We start from the raw sequence: 20,163 nt of genomic DNA on the forward strand, positions 1-20,163 counted from the left end.
TAGGCCAAAGCCCCATCCAACTTGGCCTCCAACACTTCCGGGGATGTGGCACCCACTTTGGCTCTAACGTCTCAAAGGGCTTTAAAACTGCTACTCAGCTGTTGCATACCTACATGAACACTTGGCCTCTAAATAAATTCCCAGTAGTGCTCCTGGTGCCCCAACTACCTTTAGAAAGAGCTAGTCCTGTAGCTATACCTACATAAAGCATACAGTGCATGCATGTGTGCGTGTACAAATACACATATATATGTACTAAGCAGATACATGCATGTACTTGCATGCCTATACGCGCTAGCAGTCAGAACTCAGACGTCAGTGTAGACAAAGCAGGTATTTAAGGATAAACAAGGAATTAAAGCAGCTTTATCTGCTGGATAAAGCGATAGCTGGGGAACAGTTGCATCCTGCTTCCCACATCAGCCAGCCCTCTCTTTCAGCAGCACATTGCCATGAGGTATGGACACAGGAGAGGAAGCCATTTCCCAGCAAATCCTCTGCTGTCCCAGCCTTGGCCACAAGCAGAGAGGCTCCTCGTCATCTTGTTGATGAAGGAATTTCACTGTCTGTCTCCCAAGTCTGCCAGCTCCTCAGAAATGGTGACATGTTGTTGCAGCAGGCAGGGCTGGACTTGCCTCTGCTGAAACAGAATGGCACAGCAGGATGGCCACGATCATCCTGGTGGAAAAGAATTGAGATTTTTTTCCATCTCAAAATCAGACACAGTGTCTCAGCTAAGCTGCCACACAGTTATTTTATTTATGCTCTTTGCAGCAGGTTCTCTTCTACATACATAACATACTCAATGAATGTATTTAGCTGTACTTCTCCAGCCAGAGACTGCTAGATAGAGACAGAAAACTGCTTTCCAGAGCTGCAGGCTTCGTGTTTCCATCCAGTCCCAGTGAGGGTGTTCAGCCACCAGTGCTGCGGCACCTACTGTGCCGCGTGCGCCACATTTACAATCCAGTTGAGCATGGGAGAGAGAGATTTAATAACTCCTTAAAAACTGCATACCAGAGCCTCTTCAGGACACTGCATTTTAAAGTAACACAGAGGGGAGCCCATAATAAATGTTACAAGGGGAAATACCTGTGTCTGATAAAAGCTGAGCGGATGACAAATCACAAAAGCCTCCAGAGAACCCCTCAGGAGCAGATAACCTTGAGACGTACCTGTATATAAAGATTAAACAGCAACCTGAGCTCAGCAGAGATTTATAGCGCTTTGCAAGCATCTTGGTTTCACTGTTTGCTTTTGCAGTAGTTTCTGGACTTTATTGTTAGTTTCTGTCTGTTAATATTCTGCATGGGCCCAAAAAATACAGGTGTAGAGAAGTCACCCCAGAAAAAACAAAGAATTTATTTGAAATATTTTACAAGGAGGTTTTAAAGATCAATATCCCCAGCAAATGAGAAAGATAACCAGGAAAGGGCACAGTGCACCTGTGAGCAAGGTTGTGCAAAGATACAAATGAAAACATAAAGGATAAAATATATTGACATGTTTCAGCTTACTGGCTAGATCTGGTTATTCATTCCTTTGTAAGGGGCAGGTCTAGTTATTATGGGCTATATATTTTTGGTAAGACAAGTAAGGCAGTAAATGCCTCTGTGAGTATGCTTCAACAGGAAGGATACAGCTACTGCTGCTCTTTGAAGCCTCTCACAGAAAATACCCATGGATATAAAAACTGTAGCCAGTTACTTACTGGGTGAAAACCTTAACCAGAGAGCCTGTTCTGCCTAATGGCCAGAGAGGGAGGGACTCCAAATGGTCAGGTGCTATTATGAATATCAGGAAACATTTCCTCACTGTAAGGGTGGCTGACCCCTGGCACAGGTTGCCTAGCAAGGCTGTGGAGTCCTCAACCTTGCAGATTCTCAAACGCCCTCTGGACACCATCCTGGCAACTGGCCCTAGGTGTACCTGTTTGAGCACAGGGGCTGGACCACATGACCTCCTGAGGTCACTGCCAACCCCAAACATTCTGCAATTCTGGCATTTTTTGTCTTTGGCTCTTTGTCTATTTAAAGGATTTAACTTTGCCTGGTTTGCTAGGATGGGAGGGTTGTTTGGGGACAGGTTCCCACAGTGTGTGCTGCAGGCACTGCTGAAGAGACCAATTACATCTGTGGCAGCCTGGACCACAGTGCTTCCACTTTGGAAAGGACAAATACTTGGTGATCACTGGCATATTTTTCCCCTAGCATTGCCCTTCCAATTCCCAGCCAAAATCTCATGCCACTGGGTCACAGTGCAGGGAGAAGATCTTTCAGACAGACCCCTCATATGGATGAGCTTTCCTGTTAGAGGCTGGACACGAGGACTTGCACTCTAAATCCATGGGTGAAAAGTCTGCACTGCCAGAACTCCATCTGGGAGGCAGGCAATCTCCCTGGGTTCAAGGATGATGTCTATGTGATTTTTTTCTGCACGTAGAGGGAACTGGGCTTATCTGATCTAGTAACTCAATGTGCAAAGTTAAAGGTAGTTACCAAAGGCCACTCCTTGTCATGCTCACGGAGAGCCAGACGTGCCCTGTAAGATGTACTTAACATAACGTGCCAACTTTTCATTCCAAGTGGACTGCTCAATAACAAAGGGGAAAAAGGGGGGAGGGATTAGATGACAACTGAGCAGTTGTTTGTGCAAGTGGAAGAAATAACTTTTCAGGAACAGAGCATGGGTCAGGGCAGAGGACGGTGTGGGCGTTCACTGAGGAGGTCAGACTAAACAGGCAGTGATGCATTTTATCGTTATGTCACTCTTGGGAGAAAAAATAAAATTACACACAGGACACTGAGGAAGAACAAACAACCTATTGTGTGGAAAGCAGAAGTGCTTTGGAAGGGCCAATGAGACTATCTGATTTTTAAAGTCATCATTAGTTTGAGAGATGGAAGATCTGTTATAGCACAGATTTGGTTGAGAAACATCTCTTCATAAGGCTCAAAGGTCCCCAAATCACTTTGTTTACCCGTTTCTCTGCCTGTAACCATGTAACACTATGGCTATAACTAGATAAATGATCACAATGGTTACAAGTAAACTGATGGGAATTCAGGGGAAGGGGAAAATTACTACAAGGAGAAATTTCACCAGTAAGTGTGATGTGCAGCTCCAAGCCTCTGACTTTACATCCACCTGTCCGAGACCGCCTCAAACATAAAGGAAGCTTTTTTATGGAATGGTCAGACACAAGGGAGAAGCCCACAGGCCTCAGAGTGTCCCTATGAGCAATTGCAAATGCCAACTCCCTTCAACCAGGTATGAACTTGAAACTTCCAGTGTGCCACTGCCCTCCTCCAGCAGCTATTCCTTCATGTCAGGGGCACAGAGTGAACAAATCCTCTCCTGGCTGCACTGGTACCTTACAGATGCTGTACATCAACTGCACCAGCCTCCCCACACGCAGGGAAAGGAGAGGGGCAGAAGCAAAGAGTTCCCTTTTAAAGTACTTGGGGAACTCAAATTATATAGTAATGCAAAATTTTTTTGTATCATCCCACGACATTTTTTGCTTATACTGCTGAGTGCTATTTTATTTGTTCCAGCTTTGCCACAGATGCACAAATTCTGTGCAAGGAGAAAGAACTTCTACTCTCTAGAGTGGCTTCAGAAAAGTAAAATCCATTTCTTAAGCAAACATTCCATTTAAAAAATCACTATATGTTTATAGAAAATGAGGATTTAATTTTAAAAAGTTAATAACTAGGTATTCCTGAAGGTTTGAGTCATCCACAATAATAATTAGGGGGTTTGTTCCATACAAAATGCTTTATTTAACCTTCATGCCTCCATTCAGATAATTGTACAAATGCATACATTTAAAGGTTTAAACTCTATTTCAATTCACAGCTCAATTCATAGGAAAGTTGAATACAGAAAAGCAATGCACCAACAAAATATGTCTGAGACACCATTTAAAACGATAACACTTGTTCATTTAAATCTTTGAGAATAGAGTGGAATTATCATCCTCTGACAGAATTTCATTAGGGGCCTCCCTTTACATTATCATAGGGCAAAAATCACCTTTTTACAGTAAGAGGAAAAAAAGCTCTGAGTATATTTACAATACATACACTATACATAAATACAAGAACAACACTTACATAATATTAATAAACTTATAACATAGGCATTGCCAAAACACTACATAGTATATAAATGCAGAGGAAACTATTGGGAAATTAGACCTTCAGAAGTTTACTTTAAGTTTTGAAGAAAAGTAATTTTTGTATTTAATAGCTTTTGAAAAGAAGGCAAAAGAAATTCTAAAAAACTAGTACGTTTGCCTGCTAGCACTGGTATTTTTATTCCTTTTAAATGCAGGAGCTCTATTGACACTACTGTCTCTATGGGGTTACTGTATATGGCCCTCCCTTTTGCATCTTATCTAGGAAAAAAATTGAGGTGCTGTACATACTAATTCCACTGCTGTGAAGCTTCAGTCTCAAATTAATAATTTGTTAAACTACGGGATGTTTTTGTATTTTTACACAGGAGGATCAAATGGTATACTCATTGGTACATACAACAGTAATGATCCGATTAGAAGGAACCATTTGGGGCCAAATACAATCCCATCCTTGGGTTTTCATTCAAGTAACGCCATGGGGGAATTCCCTTCATCCCTAAGTAACCTGGCCAAGAATTATATTTTTCAATATTGTTTTTTTTCTTCCTGAACACAGCTGAAAGAACTTTCTGATTTAATGGTAATTTTGACCCCACATGTTGATAGCAGTGTCCAAATCTCTTTCCCATGATGTGTATGAATGCATATGCCTGTGTGTGGGTTGAAGGTCTTAAGGCTGATGGTGCATGAAACTTAAGTAATTCATTACTATCTCTGTGTATATTCTACAAATGTGCAAATGGGAAATACAACTTTGTAAGGACAGACAGAAGGTCAACAGAGCATACTGTGTAGGTGTTCAGTGAAAAAATTACATTACCAAGGAAGCCATGTATAGGACAATCGGGGAAGAAATAAAACATGCGGGGTTTTTTAAGATGGAAATGTAGCAGGGAAAATGTCTGAAATCAGAAATGACAACAACTCCGAATAGTGGAAAGTATAAGTTCAGCCATGAAGATTAGGCTCAACTTGTCTTTCCAAAGCTCTTTTATACCTAGAAAGGCAAGGGAGAGGGAGAAAAGTGGTATCTGAACCTATTTGTGTATTTCATGGTTCATGCTTATGACTATCAAAACCATCGCCTGTGGTCCCATATCAGACACTGAATTACTGTTTTTTAAATGCTGAGGTCACAGCACAGAGCAAGGTTTAGCAAGTCAATGTGTGAACCACCTCTTTTTATATAACTGACAGCACCTTGGCTAACTGAAACTTCTGACTCTGAATCGGGAAAGATGCTGCAGTTCATTCATATTGACAATAGGATCTCAAGTAGTTTTTTTTTGTTCTTATTTTTGTGATAGCTAAAGCTCACATGCCTAGTTTTGCTTCTCTGGAGGACTGAAAAACTCTGTATTGAATAATGTAAAAGTTACCACAAGGGTAATTATTTCCTAATTTAAAGTCAGTGAGCATGAGCTGCTATATAATAATGCTGGCAAAGCAAAAAAAAAAAACAACCCAAAAAACAAAACAAAAAAAAAACCCCAACAAACCAAACCCAAATAAAACAAAAAACAAAAACAAACAAACAAACAAAAAAATCCAAAGAGTAAAACCGAAACAAAACAGACTAAAAAACCCAACAAAACAAAGAACCTTACTCAGAGTTTGCTTTACAGAATGAAGGGAAAAAACCTGTCTCATTTTGAGACAGTGAAGACAAGGTGCCCTTTCCTGTCAAAGAACTAACAAACCAAACCTTCCAACCCGGCAGCTTTCTAAGGGTGCCCCTTGTAGTGTTGTTGCTCTAGAACAAAGAACTGAACACCCCTCTCCAAGAAGGGCTCAGGTACAGGGTGAGAAGCTAGATTCCTTTGTCCTTCTGATAACACATTCCCTGGTGCTCTCTTGAAGTCCCCAGCATGAGTTCTATTCTTTTATGTGCTTAATATCTGGAGATAAGCTCTGGACAACAGAATAAGTATATGCATGTTCTGATGGGATTATTTCTACCAGTGGGTAACAAATTTGTTACTGAACGAGCAACCTTGCCACGTAGTTAACTTGTGGATGAATATCTAATTATTACATGTGTGTGTCCATGTGCACTGGTTTTTTTTTTGGGGGGGGGGGGGGGAAGATGCGGGGGGATGTTTTTGCATCTGCACTTTCATCTGTGTGAGCCTCAGTGAGACTCCAGCAGCAAACCACTGATGGCAGCAGAAGTCTACACAAAATGCAGGATTTTTCAAATACAAAATTTTGCCTGGATAAATGACAGGTACAAATTCAGAGAATGGAAAGCAATCTTCCTTGGCAAAGGCACCAGGACAACCAGTTACATTTTGATTTCCAATAAATTAATTTTTCAACATAGAAGAAGCATGAGGGCTGGCATTACACTGCTATTTTAAGAATCCATTAGCAGTAGTTAATATTTACAAAAAAAAACTGAGAAAAAGCAAGAGTGCAAGAGTCACAGCTGGCCATTTTCTGGTAAGATCAATTAGTCTACTGATGCAAATGTTTAGGCCACTCAATATAAAAATCTTGATACTTCATTTTAGGAATATCAACTTCTTGTTTGCGATTCAAATAGTGTCTAGACTGACAGTTCCCAGTTTTTCACTCATTTGTCCCCAAAAGAAAGAGAAGTGATATATTTCATCCACTCATGAAATCAACCAAGATGATATTAAATACTACGAGCTTTACGTGATGAAGAAAAAGGAGACATAAGGTGAACTCTTGTGTTTCCAGAGTTAAATGATGATTTTCAAGAGAATCCCTGTTCTATCATATTCCCTAAAGAAAGCTCCATTGGGCTTATTGCTGGTTTTGGATTACTTCACTAGAGAATATCCTGGACACATGGGCATAGCCAACATAAATTGGGAAGAAACCCCCTAAAACACTGCTTTGACAACGACCTCCAATCACACCTACTGAGAATCGGTACAGCTACGAGTCATTTGTAAACTAAGATTTATTTTCTTCTTACAAATATATGACAGATGTTATCTGAGAAAATAACTAAAAACTCTAACACAGTATCTCAACATGTGATCATACAAATGGCACTTTGTGTTTGTTTCTGTGCTGCATTATTGTTCTCCAAGTAAAATTTCATTTTCACCTTATTGTTAACAGAATCCCATTAAGTTATTGCTGTGTAAAAGTATAGGAACATCCCATCAGTTCTAATTACAGGCACTTTCAGTTTCTGTTTCACCTTTAAAACAAATTTCAGGCTATCTCACTGAAGTGTATGTGTATTTTAAATGTCAGAACTGTTCTGCTACAATGAATATTCTTAACATGTTACTGCACCTAGAAGACTAAACTCCCCTGGAATAAGCAAAAAGCAGCTGCCTATTTCAGCTCTGCAACCTTTAATCAGGATCCACTGTGGTTGGGGAAATACAGGGAGAAATAAAATCGTATGAGTGTTTGCCAGTCCTGTACCTGCAGTTCATTGTAAAATGCCAGAAGGAAAAAAAGAAATCACAATATGCCAAACCTTTCATATGGTTTTCATTTTGTTTAAGTGTTTTTTTCCTTTATTCAGTCAAAGACATTGAGCGCTGACTTATTTGACACAGGACTCAGTATAACTTTGCTATATCACACAACATCTGCAAAACAGCAAAGAAGTGGCCACTCCATTTTGCAGAGAAAACACGCTCTGATAAAACAGAACATTTTACTTCTTGTGTTTTGTGTTTAAGCTTTGCAAAGCATTATCCCAACAGTCCTCTCAATGAAAACTGAAGGTAGGGATTGTTTAAAAATGTATTTCATTTACTCTATTTAACACCCCTTGTAAAACTGTGAGTTTAAAAATACTTTTCCATTGTCACATATATTACAGAATATTTTAACTGTTACAAGTATAGTAAAATACTTTCAAGCTACTTTGATTTCTAAAGATGCAGTATCCTTACAGTTACATTTTTATGCCAAAACCTGATTTATTGTGGAGAATTTAAGCCTTTTCAATCATGACTTCATAAGCATACATTACACAGCAACTGCTATGCTATAGCAAAATGAAAACGCAACAATTTCTTTGTGCGATTCTCCAACCACATATCACAGGCAAAACACAACAATCCGAGCTGGTTTCTTAAGGTAGTATTTTCTATAACAGTGTTTACTTAAAATTTTCCTTTTCTGTTTTTTTTTTTTTTTTCCCCTAAATTTAAATTTTAAATAAACTTGTTTATTACCTCCACATGGGTAGAGACACTTGGAAGTGCTGGCGTTTATATGCATGAGTGTAAGGATGAGCATGTGGGAGTAGCATAGATTTACTGAACGATCTTAAGACTTGGCTGCTGTGGAAGATGCAGTTTCATGCAATGACCTCTCCAAACCCAAATTCAAACTAAAAAGTAAGTGGGATATTATTAGTCACACTTACTCTGATTTTGAGGCACCCACCCTCAATAAAAGAGAAAGAGATTTTTTATTTTACATTAAACAGCATTTATTATCAGAAGATAAATTTATAAATGGCAACTAGAATACATTTTCAATGTGGCTAATGGAAAACGAGACTTATGATCACTGTTATTCTCATTATTAAAGGGGAGAAAAGCTGTCCAGCTATTTATCCATGCTCTGCACTGCAAGTTTACCCAAACATCAACATCACTGATGTAAGTTTCAACACTGTTAATTTTGTTATACATTACTCCAGCAAATAATCATATATACAAGTCAGTCTAAGTCTATTTAATTAATTATGTAAGCATGACAGAGAATCAGGAATACTGCATCTTCATCCCCAAGTAAAAACTGCTGTTGCAATGAGCCAATTTTACAGTGCTGAATATAAGGGGTGGTCAAAAAATAATGACACAATTAAAAATTTTAGAAGTTCTGTATCAAAGCTGTTTGCTCATTACATTTACCTAAAATGCTGGCTCCTGAGGTTTCCTGACAAATCCATTTAGAACTTTTGAAAAATATATGAAATCTAACACTTCATGGCATAATTTCCCTTGCAAGCTGCAACATGCAATGTCACGGCACGGTGGACTGAAATCTCTGTCTTTCTGAAGGAATGGGACACTGTATATTTGTGTATCCCAACTGCTCAATTAAGATGGACCTACTGGATTGTGTCAGGATGAGATCTGGTATTTCTGCAGGCTACATATCACGTAAGCCTTCGCCACAGCCATGAAACGTCACAGACCTGTGGTGGGGTACCAGGATTTTTGAGGAAACTACCCCGGAGCAATTGCCCATGGTCGTTGCATGAGCCCAGAAATTTGGCAGGTCTGAACCACAGCCAATAAGCGCAAAGACACACCGAGGATCTGGGGGGTATCAGCTCCACATTCAAACACCCCCATCCCATCACTTAACTTTTCTTAAAATACTTCTGAAGGGGACAAAAACCAGAGAACAACCCCATGGAGTAACTGGGATCAAAGCCAGCAGGTGCTGGTATGAATGAACCATACTGTGTAGTTGAACGCCAGTGGTGGACTACTGCTGGTTGTGGAAGTCGTCTGCAGTAACAGCTGCATGAGAAGCCCTTGCACATGTGCTGGAAAGGTTGAGGATGTACTTCCTGCCCGTGAAATAACAAACTGTAGCACACACTCCTTTACCTTTTGGCTTTATTCTCCTACCATTGCCACACTGTGCCTGTGTCCCTTGGCATCAGTGCTGCTTTAACCCTCTACCACTTTGGGGTTCTCTGAATAAAACCAGACCCTCTTTCTGCTGCAGTATTTCCAATGCATACAGTAACAGGCAACCAGCTGAAAAACCAGGGATTCACACAAAGCAACCTTGGCCTTGGGAGATGAGCCTCTCCAGGGTCTGTCATACCTATCCTCCTCCACAGGGCATTTCTAAGCTGAATGCTAAAATTTAGGGCCTCACCATTTCGCTAGTAGTTTCTCTGTCTTCACTGACTACAGGGGAAGCCTAAAGAGGAACACTGATCTCTCTCAGTTGCACCCTGCCTTTGAGAGTAACATCACATCCTCCTGCATGGTAACAGAATGCCCAGTAAGTTTCTACTCAAGCAAACCTAATTTTCTATGAGAGAAAAAAAAAAAAATCACAGATCCCAAAAGGAATTCTGTATGCCATTGGTTCTTCAACTGAATTACTGCTATTCAAATAGTTAGTTGGTAAAATATTCTTGGGCAGGAAAAAAAAATTATCAGTGGAGTTCTACCTGACCTGATTTCTTCCCCTAAACGCCAACAATGAAGGGGATGATACTGAAGTACACAAAAACCAGACCTCAGACATAAACCATGAAGCACCTCACACACGATACTTTGAAAACCAGTTTTCAAGATCAACAGTAGTAATGCTGCTGGCAATGACACAGTTCTGCTGTCCTTCAATGCCTCACGGCCTATCCAGAAGCCCTGCTCTGTCCCTGATTTGGAGATGGATTCTAGAACGTCGTCAAATTTGGTGAAGTAGATCATCGACATGGTCAATGGGAATTGATAGAGGCATTTTTTTCCTCAACAGCTGTGAATAATTTGTGTTTAGTTTCTCTGCTGACCACTCGGCAGTGGGAAGCCTGAGCTTTAACAGAAGTAAGTTCTGTCAGAGAGCTAATAAACCATCCATTTGGGGAATACTAAGGAGATTTGAAGACAGTCAAACTCTGGAGTCTTGTGAATCCTATTATAAAGTGTTATCCCAGTCATATTAATCCTCAATTAACTGTAATTGGTTTTGTATCTGTATGGGTACTCTGTGTTGTTTTTTCTTAAAGATTACCTTGATTTCAGAATCCCTCCAACATTACTACATTTATTTCAGGAATCTGGTATTAACTGAGATGGTCAAACATTTAAAAACTAACGAACGGCATCACTAATTTAATCTGTGCAATTCTTTAACAAAATATTCATAATAAAATGCATTGCAAAAGACCTTTATGTTTACATCTTTCATCTCTAAGCTGTGAAAATCTCAACACTTAGAAAATACTGCCAAGCCTCCCCTTTGTCAAATTTAGCTGAATAGGCAGATCCCTGCGAGGAAAGAAAACAGAAAAAACACTGTTCTGTTTGCATGAATAACTGATGACTAGGAGTTTCTCTCTTTCCTACATAATTCAATTAATACAAATTGGTTTGCAATTATAGGGCTGCATGGGAATGATCAAGAATTTCCTTTTATTTAATCTGAAAAGGCTTGGATTGAAAATCCCAGCAGAGGCAGCCACTGGTACCCATATAGAGGGCCATTTATATCATACTAGACAGCTGGAAAAAACTTGTTATTCCCTAACTCCCAGGGAGAAATCTAATGTCTTGCAGAGCACCACTGCAGAAATATTTCTCTCTCCTACTCACAGTTCACCCACTACCTCCTCAACAACCAACTCCTTCCTTTATCTTTCCTGCTTTCCAGACACAAGCATTACGTTAAAGGAAATAAAAGTACTTAATTGTGGCACCAGCAGGTCAGTGAAACCAGTAAAATTATAAACTTAAATGCTTAAATCCTACATGCTGTTTCCGCATACCCCCCACTTCTGCTGGTGTGGAGTATATTATTGTCTCAAGAGCCATTTTATTCATTATTGCTTTTTCTCTGCAAGAGACACAGCCATTTCTTCTCTGTTTTGTTTTGATGATACATTCAATTCCATTTCATGAATGGCTATACCACTAACCTTGGTACCAGCAAGTACAAGATCTGACTATTTCCTTGCGTTGAAATAATGGTTGTGGGGAAGAGGATTACCTGCATGAAAAAAAACAGCACATTGAGAATAGGGTAGTTTTTAGGTGGGGTCTTCCTATACAAATCAGAAAATGAACCTAAACAAGTCCATGGTAAGACACAGATACTTAATATGGTATTTCAGCAGAGATGCTGCTGCCCTTTGCTTATTTTACAGACTTCAACAACAACAACAACGAAAGAAAAGAAGGAAAAAAAAAGTAAAAGGAAAAGGTTAAATGGATGGTGCCCTCTAGGGCACAATGACAAATTGTGGTACGATGCTAAAATGCCACCATCATTATTGCAGAAGTCTGATCAAGCAACCCTCCAGCTCCAGCAGCAGGACCTCTCCAGCAGAATCTTCTTGCCTACTCACACGCAGCTTGTCTGTAGCACAGCTCCAGTGCAGTGCTGACACCGGCCAGATGGTATTGAAAACAAGGGGAAAAGACGGCATAATACAGATCTAGTGGTCTTGGTCTCATCATCATCATCATCGTCATCATCATCATCAGTTCGTGGTATTTATCCTCCAGTCAGCAGTGATTTTTCAGGAACAAAATGTCTGGCAGCTGAGAAAACATACAAGCTATAAACATTTTTTGTCAAAGGATGCAGCATGTAGAATAATGCCCATTCCTGTAGCATCTCGGCTGCTATTTCCCAGGTGATTGTGATGACACTTTCAGGGGTAGCCATGCTGAGGGGCACACAGGGTTAACTTCAGATGGCGAGGAGAAGAGTGGCACTTCTTTTCCTGCTTTTTTAAAATTTCTGTTATTACTTTTTGTTACAGACATCAGGGAAAGCCCTGCCTGTTAACACTGTAGAGGGGGATTCAGCCCTGCTGAATTCACTGTGGGTAGTTAAGAGACCCAGCTCTTAAACTCGGCAGGAACAGGTAGCGTTTCTCAAACCAGCATGTGCCTGCGGCGGTGGAGCGCCAAGTGATCCGAGCGGGAGAAGCTGCGGTCACAGTCTGCACACTTGAATGGCTTCACTCCCGTGTGCTTGCGGTAATGCCTCGTCAGTTCATCGGATCGAGCAAACTTCCAGGTGCAGCCTTCCCAGGTACATTTGTAGGGTTTTTCTCCTGGGAGAAACAAAAGAAAGAGGGGAAGGGGTAAAAACAGGTTGTGACTTTCCCCTTGTTGCTATTAATCCCCACAAACCCCTCTGCACGCCTCCCATGAACATGCACTGCCTAGAGGTTGCTTTAGGCCAAATTGCACAATTATGAGGTACTGGATCTGCTGAATATAAGGAAAAGAGCCTTGAGATTTATCATTCCTGTGGCATTCACATGACTAAGAAAATCAACAGGATTAAGGCAATAATATAGATCCTACCTTGCAGGGTTGATGTGAGGATTAACATCAGGACAGAGGGCTGCGTACTCTCATGATTACCATACAAGTTTGCAACCCTCACCTTGTCAGGCTACACTTTCACCCCAAATGACCAGATTACCTGACATTTCTGCAATTTACCACGGGCTGACACAGACTTCCCATTATTCTACGATGTTCATGAAGGTTTCTGATTATTTGTGTAAACAGCACTCCGAGACATTTCTTAGTAAGCTAGTAAAAATCAACTACAAATTTCCAATGAAACTTAAAAATTCAATCTGCAAAGCCTCCTCTTTATTTACTGCACTTACCTTCAGTAAAATTAATTTTGCAGAAGATGTTGCTGGAATAGTGTGCAATTTTTAAATGTACTTAGCCATGGGACTTGCACAACACTGTTCATAAATACCCATTACTTTATTGAGCTCAGACTTGGGATGATGTAGATTTTTAGAAAATCCCACCATCTTGCTTTATATTTAAGGGTAAGCATGATGTTGTATCATGTCAGAGGAGAAGATTAATATGGCCAAACTGGATTTTGTACTTGCATAAAGCAAACCATTTTAAATCCCATTGTTGCTTGTTTTTAGGCTATACTTCTTTGTGACTTCTATCACTCACCTTCAGCATCTATAGAAATGCCCTTGGCAGTTACCTTGATCCCACAGTTCAGCATAAAGCAAAACTGAGGAAAGGAAACTGTGTGAGGTCCATATTTATCTTCCTTCTGTATATCTAAAATTTTACTTCCCCTTCTGAAACCAGCTAATCACAACCTGGATAACAAAAGAGCATCTCTGCAACAACTGTTTCCTTCACTAGGCACAATCATTCTTCAGTTATTCATTATCTCATATGAATCATGAGCAGCTTGCAAGAAACTATTTGAATTACATGAACCAGTGATGCAACACTTGCTTTTTTGTAGGCAGAACCTCCCTCCTTGCATCTCTTCAAAAGCCAATAAATGCTTTGCAGAGAGCCCTTGGTTTCAAAAGAAAATTCCCAAGTAAGAGTATCATCACAGAGTTCAAACAGCCCCTAAAAATCCAGCTGAAATGGCCTCTGTAAGGAAACTGAGTGCTGTACAGACATCAGCATGACATGTCAGCGAGGTTGTCAGCAACATTTGAGCTCCTTGGGTTGGTACCTTCTGTGCACCATCTGGGCTGTGCTGCACTTTTGATGTCAGATGGGGGTGGGAAACAGTTGCTGCGAGGAGAACCCAGTGATCAGGGCTCTGACCACAACCTGTAGGTGCACCAGCAGCAACTAAGCCTAGATAATTTTGTACTGCCCAGACAAACACAGAGCACCAAATAGTGCTCATTGCCAGTGGGTGGCTACAGTGTTGGGCATCTCAAATCCAGCAGCTGCTGTGAGCTGGACAAGCAGGCACAAGCTACACGGCAGATGGTGGGATGCACACTCTTGCCAATGACACAGTGCTACAAAATGTGCTCAGATTCGTCACCAAACTGTCTTACATAGATATTCTTGCCACAAACAGTTGGTGCAGAGCACTGTACAATTATAGCAGTACCCCCATCCAACTTGGCAGGTTGATTCCAACGCTCTTGTCACACCACATCAATGTTTTGCAAGTGCAGCGCTTGTCCTGGCCATCCCTCAACACACTTCTAAACTCTGGTTCTCCAGATACTACCTCAGTTGGCTTCTTTGACCACAGACACTTTCAAACTTATGCTTCTTAGATGCTTCTTAGGCTCTGCATTCTTACTTAAAAGCATCTGAAATTTTAAACACCTTCAGGGACAGACACTCAGCTACTTCACTGGACAACCAGGGTGAGGATTTTTTTCTTAACATCCAATTTAAACCTATCTTGGTGTAACTGGAGGCCATTTTCTTTTGTCTAATCACTTATTATCTAGGAGAAGAGACCGACCCTCCCCTTGCAACAACTTCTTTTCAGGTATCTGTAGAAAGCAAAAAGGTTCCACCTGACCCTCTCTTTCTCCAGGCTGAGGAACTCCACTTCTCTCAGCCATTCCTTATAAGACCTGTGCCCACACCCTTTACCAGCTCCACTACCCTTCTCTGGACACACTCCAGAAGCCCAGTGTCCTTTCAGTGAGAAGGACAAAATTCAAGACAGGATTCAAGGTGTGGCCTCACCAGTGCCAAGTGCAGGGGCACAATCACTGCCCTGGTCCTGCTGGCCACACTATTGCTGATACAGGCCAGAGGCTATTGGCCTTCTAGGGCACCTGGGCACAGCTGGCTTATGTTCAGCAGCTGTTAATCAGCATCCCTAGATTCTTTTCTGCTGGGCAGCTTTCTGGACTCTCTTCCCCCACCCTGTAGCACTGCATGGGGTTGTTGTGACCCACGTGCAGGATCCAGCACTCTGTCTTGTTGACTCTCATACAACTAGCCCTGGCCCATGAATCCAGCCTGTCCAGATCCCTCTGCAGAACTTTCCTACCCTCCAGCAGATCAATACTCCTCAACTTGGTGTCATCTGCAGACTTACTAAGGGTGCACTCAATCCCCTTGTCTAGATCACTAATAATGATATTAAAGACATCCATTAAATCCTTCCCCTTGGTACACAGAATTCTAGACCTTCCTTCCCTCAGCAGAAAACAGATCCCAATACAGAAAGGGATGGTTTGCATGAGAAATAACAGAAACATTTTTTTTTAGTACATCCATTAAAACAGTATCATTTCCGGTAAGAAATGAAAGTCAGCTGATGGAAGGATGTGAGTGCAGATCACTGAGCTGGAGTTCCCATGTGTTGCTTCCAGTGTCCCTCCTCAGTGAGTCCTGCTTACCCAGCCCTCACAGAGCTATGTGAAAGAGACAGGACTGACAACATTCCTTGCAAGGTATTTACTCCACTGAAGGAGAATCACTCTTTCAAGCTCAAGGTAAGAGGACCTTTGTTTTCAATTAAATTGATACATTTTGTGTAAAGAAGAGAAAAACCAGCCAAAGTAGCCTTAATGTGAAGACATTCCCTCATATGCACCTTAAAAAGGCCACTGTAAAGACAACTGTGAAAGATACGATTGTTCATTATGGTTAACATTTTACACAAGTCTTATTTTTAGGGAAAGAATAGTACTTCTATTTTTCTCTTAAACAACTACACTCTCTGTGCATGCTCGAGTGCTAGGAAAAAAAATCCTTCATATACTAACTCTTAACCTTTTGTTTGGTGTCATCTCAGACATTAAGACTGAGTTTGTCAAAACCAGAAGACCCAGGAGTTCAAATGATAGAGAAAGGACCAGCAGGAGCAGAATTGCTACACGCTGAGAAGCTGGTGTCAGCTACCCCACACCAGCTTTGCCGGATGACAGCTTGAGCACTCAAGTCTGAAATCCTCAGTGCAACCAACAGAGAGGAGCTGGGCCTCAGCAGGGCACCCAGAGAGCAGTGCATAAGGAGGTGGACAAAACTGGAAGCACTTAACTGCAGTGCATATATATCTCTATCTATCTATCTATCTATCTATCTATCTATCTATCTATCTATCTATATTTCAAGACTGGATTGCAGTAGAGTTGAAGTCAAACACTTAACCATTCTGACTCAGACACTTCTGTCTCTGTGAGAGCACTTGAGTTTAAGTGTTTAAGAAACTCTTGGGCTTAAAATATGGGCACATTTTGACTCCTCATGCACCCAGACACTCAGATTCTCATTCAGCTTTAAGGAGCAAATGAAGGCTGTGTGAGTTTTGCCTGGGGTGGTGGAAACACAGGAATGAAGAAGTCAAAACGGTGGACAGTTCTGGGAAATTGGAAGCAAGAGGAGCTGCAGAAAGAGACTAAAAACATGTGGCAATTAGGAGGAGGAGAAAAGGCAAACAGGAAGAAGGTAAAATCCTGTGAATTCAATATACTGAATCTGTGAAGATTTAAAGAACCTATCAATTTAAAAATAGATGCCTGAAGCTGTGAATGTTTGCTGGCTCTCTACTTTTGCACGTGCCTTTGAGAGCTCTATTGTTTTTTTCCTGAAACTGGACAAAAATATCCCAAAACACAGAGAAATTCCAATACTATTCTGCAGCTTTGTCCTTCAATACACGAACATTGAACAGTACACCACAACAGCTATTTACATAGATCTAGCAGGACCCTGGAGCATGAAACAGTATTTCTAGGCAGTTCTCTCTAGAAAATGACTATTTTCTATTATTTGAGGGAGTTAATTACGAAGTTCTGAAGGGATGAGTCAATGCTCCAAATGGGAATAGTCATTTTTCAATCTTCTATTAACACAACATCTATTTCTAAGAGCCCTCCAAAACCATGCCTTTTGTAGTCCAGATGCAAGAAACCAAATTAGTTTAATTACTTTTACCGTATTAATTTTCCTAACTTACCATGACTCCTCTCACTTAGGCACTAAAGAACATGGTTACAACTGCTGCTCATTAAATCCTCCAAAATTCCTCAAATATTGAATTAATAATGCTGAATAATGACCACTGTTCAGCCATTTCCAAATTTTCCACCCTTCACATAGCCCAGCATCTGTCTTTCTATATCTTTATTCATGTACCCTGACATCTGGAAGACCATTCACCCAGGGAAATAAATCTCTCAAACTTTTACTTTATAACCCAATGACATTTATGTATTCCTTATTAAAAAAAACTCTGTGTAGGTACCAGCCCAAGACATGCCATGTAAGAGACAAAGGGACCAGGGTCTGCTCTGTGAAGAATTTCCCATGTGGGATGTTTCTCAGCAGTTATCCTCTGCCTATGAACTAGCTGGTATCCATATTTGATGCCAGACCAGATGTTTCAAAGACAGACACCACAAAACCACCACGTAAATAGTTATGGGTTATTGTGCCAGCAAGGAAACTGTTCTGGAACTCCAGGAAACAGAGCTGGGCTTATATTCATTCCTTAGGCAAAGATCCTTATTTACTGCAACTGCAGATGCCCCACGTACGCCCTGAACACTTCCAGTTCCTTTCATATGTGCATTATTTAAGTTTCATTTATCCAGCAGCTTAGCAGGCTCTTGGCAACCATGAGGTAACACTGTCTACTTCCAGGACAGAAAATATCCCAGTGCTCAAGCTGTAAACAGTTCTCTTCCTCTGGCATCAACTCTTCTCTCTTTCTGGTATTACAGATAAGTGCCATGTCCCCTCTTATTTATGTCCTCTTCAGACATCCCTATCTACAATTTTTTTCTGCACATGGAATTGTCACCATAATTCTTGAGTTATTATGTCACTTCTCTGCAGCTCCTTCCTGAAGTGGCCTGCAGCATTCTGAAATGTTGCTAACACGTTTATTCCAAATAAGAGGCAATGAGGAAATAAACACAAAGGACTGTTCAGGGGTAAAGGTTTAGCAATCTAGTCAGGTTTTTTTCTGTGTTTAAGCTTTCATCACCCTGTGAAAGACAAAGTTAGAAAGGACACGGAAACAAAACCTGATGTATAGATTTGTGTAGTAATTCCTGTCAAGGGAGGATGGGGGCATGGAGCAGATGACACTGCTTACACCATTCACAAAACACAATGGGTTTTAGTGAAATCTCCACAGTTTAATAGGTGGAACATGCCCAGTTCTGATATACACATGTTTATGACCCAAGTTTCTACTGTCATTATTTTGGACAAGTATTCCTCACATAAAAACAGAGTGACGTCATAAGGATTTAGCCTGAAACTAATTGGAAGAAAATAAATAAGACAGCAACCATGCCTCTGCCTATGTCTGATATGCTGTGTTTTCCAGTCAAAGTGAACAGGTCTGCAGTTTTGCAGGGCTGAGGACATCTCCTGGTTATTCCTGGTTTGGTTTCAGCTACAGGACGTTACACAATATATGTAATGTGTAGTATTCATGTCAGCTGTTTTCAGCTCCCATGAGAACACCAGAATTGTTCTGAAGCATATGGGACAGTCCTACTGCACCCATACTGACAGGACTCTAGGAGAAGAAATCATACATTGAAAACCACAAATGATGGCTAATTAGATTTTGTATTTCTACTAAAAATAAGACATTTCAGGCAGAAAAGAATCTTTTAACAGCAAAAACACTATCTGATAATGAACATCCTCAGGCACTCCCAGAGGAAGAGGGGAGCTTAGCTTTCAGACATGGGCGAAAGGGAAAAATGACAATTCTTACATTTTATGTGATATTTTTATTAGTATAATTTTTTAATGAAAAAATAGAGCACTTATAAAGCACTTTACAATTTTTAAGTGCCTTATAAGGCTTTTTTGAAAATGTAATCCCTCATAAAAGTCTCTCTTCACAGTAGTACTGTGTAACAAATAACAAGTCCATTCTGCAGGTAGGAAAATCAAACCAGAGAGCATCAGCCTTCCCAAAACTGCTGAGAGTGAACAGCAAGGCTATGACTTACATACCAGGAACAACACCTTACTTTCTGTAATAAAAGTTCTAGATCTTAGCTTAAACCCTTTAAAACTTTGAAATATTTTCAATCATTTTGATGCAAAAATCTAATTTAATTATTTAATGCAGCTACTAATTCACTCTCTCTCTCTTTTGGTGAACATAGGCAATTTGACTTTTATATTTCAGTATTGTCAAAATATGCAAATAAAATATCTTTCCGGGAAGAGATTAGTTTTGTATAAGTTGAGCAAGTCTGGCAAAACAATTTCTACGAGCAGAACAGGAACATACTGTGCTGCCTGGGACACGTCTTGAAGTTCAGGTTTTTATTTCTTGTTCTCGGTCTGACTTAGGCAAAGCACAGGGACATGGTTTCTTCATGTGGAAACCGGGAACAAAACAATTTCTTCAGTTCAAATATACAGTGACAACCTCCACTCTAGAAGAAGAGAGAGAACTTCATTTCACTTTGGCAGCCCTTGAACACATTATTTACAAACCCCACTTGTGATAATTCAGGTGGGAGTCCTCACATCAAAACACACAAACATGTTTTCATTTCACTGCACTGATGAGCTTTGGTCCTGCTTGCCATCCTGGCCCTTCTTCTCACTCCC

At 40.6% G+C, this 20,163-nt stretch overlaps 1 protein-coding gene across 6 annotated transcripts in view; it reads right to left on the reverse strand.

Moving 5' to 3' along the window:
• Positions 1-3,761: 3,761 nt before the first annotated feature.
• KLF12 (KLF transcription factor 12) overlaps positions 3,762-20,163 on the reverse strand; it is a 236,030-nt gene continuing 219,628 nt past the window's right edge. For 5 of the 6 annotated variants that reach the window (XM_066176286.1, XM_066176287.1, XM_066176288.1 and 2 more), the window contains one exon: positions 3,762-12,905. In XM_066176286.1, coding sequence (XP_066032383.1) covers positions 12,724-12,905 — 182 coding nt within the window. In that variant the 3' untranslated portion in view covers positions 3,762-12,723. Of the gene's footprint in view, positions 12,906-19,423; positions 19,986-20,163 lie in introns of those variants that run through there. The other variant, XM_066176289.1, reaches the window with a different exon arrangement.

Source organism: Chamaea fasciata, unplaced genomic scaffold (assembly GCF_029207755.1).
Source record: "Chamaea fasciata isolate MVZ Bird 193981 ecotype frontalis unplaced genomic scaffold, bChaFas1.0.hap1 SCAF_2, whole genome shotgun sequence".
Taxonomy (NCBI): Eukaryota; Metazoa; Chordata; class Aves; order Passeriformes; family Sylviidae; genus Chamaea; species Chamaea fasciata.